The 7,263-nt window shown below is 36.3% G+C and overlaps 1 protein-coding gene across 1 annotated transcript; it reads left to right on the forward strand.

Annotated features, from left to right (window-relative positions):
- Positions 1–4,019: 4,019 nt before the first annotated feature.
- On the forward strand, positions 4,020–6,257 carry LOC120171859 (F-box protein At5g51380-like). The gene is made up of 3 exons (XM_039179488.1): positions 4,020–4,092; positions 4,184–5,415; positions 5,899–6,257. Exons 2-3 carry the CDS (start codon positions 4,244–4,246, stop codon positions 6,164–6,166), a joined length of 1,440 nt encoding a protein of 479 aa, XP_039035419.1. The 5' UTR covers positions 4,020–4,092; positions 4,184–4,243; the 3' UTR covers positions 6,167–6,257.
- The last annotated feature ends 1,006 nt before the right edge of the window (positions 6,258–7,263 follow it).

Consider the following 7,263-nt stretch of genomic DNA (forward strand, 5'->3'; position numbering starts at 1 on the left):
AGACCCTAAAACTTTATATTTTAATAAAAATAAATTATTTTATTAAAATCACCCGATTTTCATAATATCCCAATCGCACCTTAAATGATTGGTAGTGACTCCTCACATTTCAAAAAATTATGTTCAAAGAGAAAACCCCCGATTCGGTATCGATCTTTCCTCGCCCGAGTAAAAAAATGGTGTCTACAGCTTGGCGACTCTGTTGGGGACTTTTGTTTTTTTAAAAACAACTTAAGAGTCGAGCCACGAGTTAGTTACCCTATATTTATTATTTTTGGAAATTATGAATTCGATCTTATTTAATTTACTGTTCATTATGTTCTTTCAAAAGAAAAAATAGATGTTCTCTCTGTTAATGCTTACACTTATATGAATATTTAGGTTTGTTGCATATCATAGCTCTAAACCCGAGCTCAAACCCGATTTATCTAAGTAGGGAGAAACATCACATCTCACGAAAAGCATTGGACTTCCTTGTGTGGGTCTAATGAAGTATCTCTGGAAAGCATCCTAAGTTGCCTGTCCGAATATCAGTTCCGATAAACGCTTTTAGCGGTGTGATCCCCTAAGCAGAAATCCGATTCGCAAGTCTGTAATGGGCCAGAATCGAGGGCAACCTTAGTAGGTTGTAAAGATGGATTGGGAACCTTTGCTAGAACCCAACCTCATAAAGAGAATTTAGTAAACCTACCCGCTAGAGTCATGTGGATAACCTAGGAGAACTAGAACACATGCGGTTAGGATTATTAATTTTCTTTGCATACTTTATTTTTCAGTCTCAACTTTGAGTCATATTTAATTATTTTTTTGCTAAAACTACATTTCTTGGACTAATCATTTCAACTAACTTGATTATTTTTGTCTTGTTTCTATTAACATTGATTTCCTTTTGTCTACTCTTATTGCATTTTTATCATTCAAAGGTATTGGTCCCTTAAATAACTGATCGTTTAGAGGGTTCTTGAAAAACAATGCCACATCAATGCCTTTCGCTGGGATCGGTAGAAATTCGAAGATGCTCCACATATATCGAGTAGCATCGAGAGGAAGCACCTACGAAGGAGATGAGCCATACATCTTCCTGATGAGGAACAAGTTGGACTCGAGACGATTCGACGCTAAAGTCAAATAGTTGAAGATCACGAACCAGCTCGATAGATTTCTGGAAGTACGAGATGAAGTAGGAGCTAGAGGGAGTCTACTTACCAAGGAGACGAGCCAGACATATGCCTGTTGAGGTAACAAGTTGGACTCGAGACGATTCAACGTTGAAGCCAACAATTGAATATCATGAACCAGCTCGAAAGTAGAAGATGAAGTAGAAGCTTTGAAGATGATGCAGTACCCAGATGCTCACAGGAGCTGGACAACTTACAGATGGACCATATCTTCACTTCCCCAGTGGACCGAGACATTGTCAGTTTTTCAAGAATTGTTCAAGGAACATTTACTTTTGGGATCAATTCCTTGTTGTATTTGCATCTCGTATTTTGCACTCCCATTTTTGCATCTTCGCATTTGCATGTGCATCTTTACATTAGCATATATACATTGTACATTACATGGTATACATTGCATGTGCCTAAAAATGGACTCAGGACGCCGAAAAGCATAAAATATGACTTTTTGGAAATTTTTGACTTTTTGGTCAAAGTCAAAGCTAACTATGGTCAAAGTCAACTATCAGGTCAACGATCAAGTCAACGGTCAATCAAAGTCAACAAGTTGGCTCTGTTCAAGTTGACTTAACCGGGTTGACTCAACGAGTTAGCTTAATGGGTTGACTCAACTCGACCAGGTTCGGTCTGATTGGATCGGTTCGGTCTGACTGGACCAGTTCTAGAAGGACACTGGATCAGTTCCAGAAGGACACTGGACTAGCCAAGAAGCCCCACTCGCATTGCCAGCGCGTGACGGCGCGTGCGACGGCGACGAAGATTGTTGAGGATGGTCGATCACTCCATAAGTTGCAACTTAACATTTCTAACCAAATTAACTCAAAATCAACCTATTATCTCTATGAAAAATTGAAAAAGGAGGTGGTCGAAAGTCTTACCCATGAAGAACGACGATGGCGCAACAACAGTTGACCATAACTCTTGGGTTTCAATCGCACGATGCCGGGAAAGCCAATGGGAGTGGCGGTAAGATTAGACGACCACCGGATCGGCTGAAATACTTGAAAAATCGAGGCTTCGATCGATGATTCGCAACAAATGACAAGGCTTTATGATGATTGTTCGACTGGGTTCTGGTCACAAGATCATGACGGTAATGGTGGAACTGGCGATGCACTACACGACAATCGGAGAATGGTGGCGATGAGCAGTAGACGATGACTAGAAAATGGGTCAAGTGATTTGGGGATTAAAATTTCTAGGGATTTCAATTTAATATTGACATTTTGAATAAAAAAACCAATAGTGCCATAGCCTAAATGGCTAAGGCATATTTATCCTTATCCCTAGGTCACAGATTCAAGTCACCACAACTTAATTCTATATTTTTTTCTTTGTAGACATACGATGGTCAAATCAGGGAATGCATCCTTGAACTCTCAAAATTTCTCGAAAACTACCTTAGATTTTTTAAGATCTTATAAAATGGTCCCAAAAATTATTATATTAAAATTAAATAAATAATAATAAAAAATCGGGGTGTGACACTTAGTCCACTTAAGTCTTTTTTTATAAACACTTAAAGTCTATATTAAATAGCATCAAACACAACCAATATAATTTAAAATATATCTCTTCATGGTAAAATAATTTTATTGAATTTTCAATTATCCCTTTATATTTTAAAAAGAATCACATATTATATGAGAGTTATATATCAATTTAACTTTTATTTATGTTTTTATCTTTGATGAATTATTTATTATTTTAAATTATATTTATTTAATATTTTTATTAAATAAATAAAACTTGATTAATTATAAAATTATTTGAAATTAAATTATAAATTGAAATATATTCTAATATAAATGTACGAAGATAGACGAACTAACCGACCTCAATGGTTAAAATGATAATCGTTATTTCTGGAGGTCTTGAGTTCAAGTACGACGTTTACAGGAATGTTTCAGCGTTCATTATCAAATAGTTAAAAGTCTTCCGAACATATGCTATTTTGTAATCACCTTATTCTGATAAAAATTATACAAATATAACATATTAAAAAAAGGATTAATACACTTTTAAGTGCCTAAACTATATCTCAAATTGACTTTTGGTGCCTAAGGAATTATTTTGCTAAAAATAGGTGTCTATCATTTCGAACGTTACACTTTTAAGTGCCTAAGCCACAACGACCGTTAAATTTCAAAAAATATATTTAAAAAAGATTTAATATTATACTCTAAAATGAAAACCAAGAAACACCCAAAATTCAACCGCCAATCGACCACCCTTGATACCATCAAAACTATCTCGTCACCGTGACTGAAACTTAGTTTATCACCCGTCGTGAAACTATTCTGATCGTTGTGAAAAACATCACTAAGGGTTATATGATTTCTAAGTTTTCCTTTGTTGTTTTTTAGCCATATTGACTGCTATAGTTGTCTGTACGTTAGATGATCATTATCATTGAGCCCATCGCTCTACTTCAAACAAAATCCAACATTTAATGACCTTCACCATTGGTGGTGGGGAATAGGAGGGAGAGAAACAACATTAGGGTTTTATTTTTTTTAATTTCTTTTTAAAATAATGTTGTTATTATTAAAAAATTAAAAAATATAACATAGACACCTAAAAAATAGAGGAAACTTCATACACCTATTTTTAACAAAAACAAAAATATTTTAGACACGAAAAGTTAATTTGAAGTATAATTCAAAATATTAAAAGTGTATTAAGCCTTAAAAAAACAGTCTGAAATTTCTAACGGCTACATGTGAGGGGGACAAAAGGCAATTGACACTTTACCTCGCATACTCACAATTTACAAGAGCCTTTTACCAAAGCTTTCTCTCCTTTCTAAATTTAAAAACAAGCGTTTTGATTCAAAATCCCTACCCTACCGCTTCAAGAAATCCGTTAACCGCATCAAAGTCGTATATGAAAGAAAACTCCCCATCTCACCTGTGTGCGTCTTCTTTAAAATTAGAATATAAAAACCCTAAAGTCTTACATCTGTTTTGTTTCCACAGAAATGCTAAATTCATTTGTTTTTGCAGGAAATCCAAAGACGTTAACGTAGTGTAGCTGCAGAGAAAGAGAAGGCATTGCTTGAAAGGATGTCAGTTTTGGAGGAAAGCCCAGATTCGCCATTGAAGAAGAGGCCGCCGGCGCCGAGGTGGTCGGACATTTGGCTCAAAAACACAAAGCCATTGAAGCATGTGGTGCTCGCTATGCAGCTTCAGTCTTTAGCTTCAAAAGACCCCAAATCCCAAACCCTCATCCCCCATTTCGCTAACATCGACCGGACCCTTCTCTTATCCGACGAGCTCCTCTTGACAATCCTCTCGAAGCTACCCCTTTCGCAACGGAAATCCAACTCTCTCGTCTGCAGACGCTGGCTCAATCTCCAAGGCCGCTTGGTTCGGTCCTTGAAGATCCTGGATTGGAACTTCCTCGTATCATGTCGGTTCATCACAAGGTTCCCCAACTTAGCACACGTGGATTTGCTTAATGGTTGTTTGTTTTTGCCCCGGAATTCTGAGATTCTGCTAACCCATCGGATGGTTTCGACCCAAATGAGTTCTGGGTTCTGCTCAAATTTAGATCTTTTGGAAGAAAATCTATTGCCTGTTGAAGTTGTTGATAAGGGTCTTCAAGTACTCGCCAATGGCTGCCCAAATCTCCGAAGACTTGTGGTAATTAACGCCAGCGAGTTGGGGTTGTTAACGCTGGCAGAAGAATGTTTGACACTGCAAGAGTTGGAGTTACACAAGTGTAACGACAACGTCTTACGCGGGATTGCAGCCTGTGAGAATTTGCAAATCCTGAAACTTGTTGGAACCGTTGATGGTCTTTTTAGTTCATCGGTTTCGGACGTTGGGTTAACTATCTTAGCTCAAGGGTGCAAGAGGCTAGTTAAGCTTGAGCTTAGTGGATGTGAAGGGAGTTTCGATGGGATCAAAGCGATTGGGCAATGCTGCTTAATGCTTGAAGAATTGACCATTTGTGATCATAGAATGGAAGACGGATGGTTAGCTGCATTGTCTTATTGTGAGAATTTGAAGACTTTGAAGTTGCTGTCTTGTAAGAGGATCGACTCATATCCTGGTCCAGACGAGAACTTGGGGTTTTGTCTAGTTCTCGAGCGGTTGTATTTGCAGAGGTGTCAGCTGGGGAATAAGAAGAGCGTGAGAGCATTGTTTCGGGTATGCGAGGCCGTACAGGAGGTCCTTGTTGTGGACTGCTGGGGATTAGATAATTATATGTTCACCTTTGCAAGTGTTTGCAGGTAATAATTGATTGTTCTCTCATTTTTGTTATTTTCAAATTTTCTTTGCCTGTTTTCGTTTCAATGGCTTGTGGTTTCATAGAAGATGGTTTGATGGTCAGGTTTATATTTCACTTCTGTATTGCTTTAGAAGATGTTGCCTGAAATAGAAAAAAGGGTCAGTTTGTGTTATAATAAAGCTCAAATGGTTGTGAACCATTTTTCTATTACTTATATATTGTGCAGGTGTCCAGATGGATTGATTGGCTGGACCCTGATAAATGCAATTACTGGTTCCACCTACTGTAATTGTGTATATATATACAGCCTAAGCAGTTTTTAAAATGTTTGATGAGATTGGTTAGATTATTTGTAGAAATATGAGATCATAATGTTTGTTCGGTAGCAGTATGATGAGCAACAATAGTGCTACAATCACATGGAAGAATACGAGATCCAGGAAGTAGACAATCATAATTTTTGGACATTTCTTTTTTCTCACAGGAGAGTGAAGTTCTTATCTTTAGAAGGCTGCTCGTTACTTGCAACCGATGGTCTGGTAGCTGTGATTCTCTCATGGCAGGATCTCGAAACTCTGATAGTGGTATCATGCAAGAACATAAAGGAAAGTGACATATCCCCTGCACTTGCAACCCTATTCTGTAATCTTAAAGAGTTGCGTTGGAGGCCAGAGGCAAAATCTTTGCTATCGTCGAGTCTTGTAGGAAGCGGAACGAGAAAAAGAGGTGGGAAATTTTTCAAGAGAACATGAGATGCGGAATTCCTAGACATCATGGATCGAATTCTTTGATGCCATTGGTGATGTACTAACATCAAAATATTTTATCAATGGCTTCCCTTTCTGTAAGATTAAATAGGTTAACAAACAGAGACTACGGATTATCATAATATTGGTGTAATTTATTATGTAAAACATTTCTTTATAGCCTTAATATGGATATTTGAATGTGTGCAGAGAGCAAAATATTAGCATTACTCCTTTCATCTGCAAATTTCCTGCATTTGATCAGTTTGGTTTCTATTCATTTATGTGTTGGATTCATTCGAAAAACCAGTCATAATAGCAGCCCAAGTGGTAAGCTGTGCTTAAAATTTGTATTGAAAAGTAACGGTACGAATACTTGCATGTTAGTCGTACCTTGTAATTCAGCTATTTTTTTTTTTTGAAAATGTAATTCAGGGAAATGATTTCGAGTGCTGCTTTTTCTTGGGCTTCAAGTTCTTACAGAAAAATAACGGTTAAATATTCAAATAAGGTCCAATCTTATAGTATTTGTTTACATAGAGGTTCAAGTCTTTTAAACAACCGCTAAATATTCAAATAAGATTCAACCTTTTAGTAATTATTTATATTAAGGTTTAATCTTTATTAAATGTCAAACATAAGTCCAATATTTTTTTTAACAATTTATACTTAGGGGAGGAAGAAAAAATTTTGCTCTTAATGATTACTGAACCTGTTGAACATACTTTGATAGTTTTATATACCAAAAGTATATACTATTTTTAATAAATTTTAAGATTATATTTGATTTAGTCATTAGAATATATAAATTATTTTTAAAAACTTCATTTTCCTCACTTAGAAAATTGAGCCATTGATCGACTAATATGTGACCGCAACAGCTGGAAGCTATTTATTGTAGAATAGAAATATACTTTCGGCTAAGGATGTCGAACCCACAGGGAACAGAGCTAATGGTATTTTATTTTTGTTAGTTCTAACTCTTTGGAAAGAAAAGGAAAGATTGAGATTTGTACGAGTTGCTTGTGAATGCGAAGACAGTGAAATAAGCAGAATAAAGAAAATAAAATATCAATAGATAGAAGTGGAACACTCATCAGATC

Source organism: Hibiscus syriacus, unplaced genomic scaffold (assembly GCF_006381635.1).
Source record: "Hibiscus syriacus cultivar Baekdansim isolate YM2019G1 unplaced genomic scaffold, ASM638163v2 tig00111837_pilon, whole genome shotgun sequence".
Lineage (NCBI taxonomy): Eukaryota > Viridiplantae > Streptophyta > Magnoliopsida > Malvales > Malvaceae > Hibiscus > Hibiscus syriacus.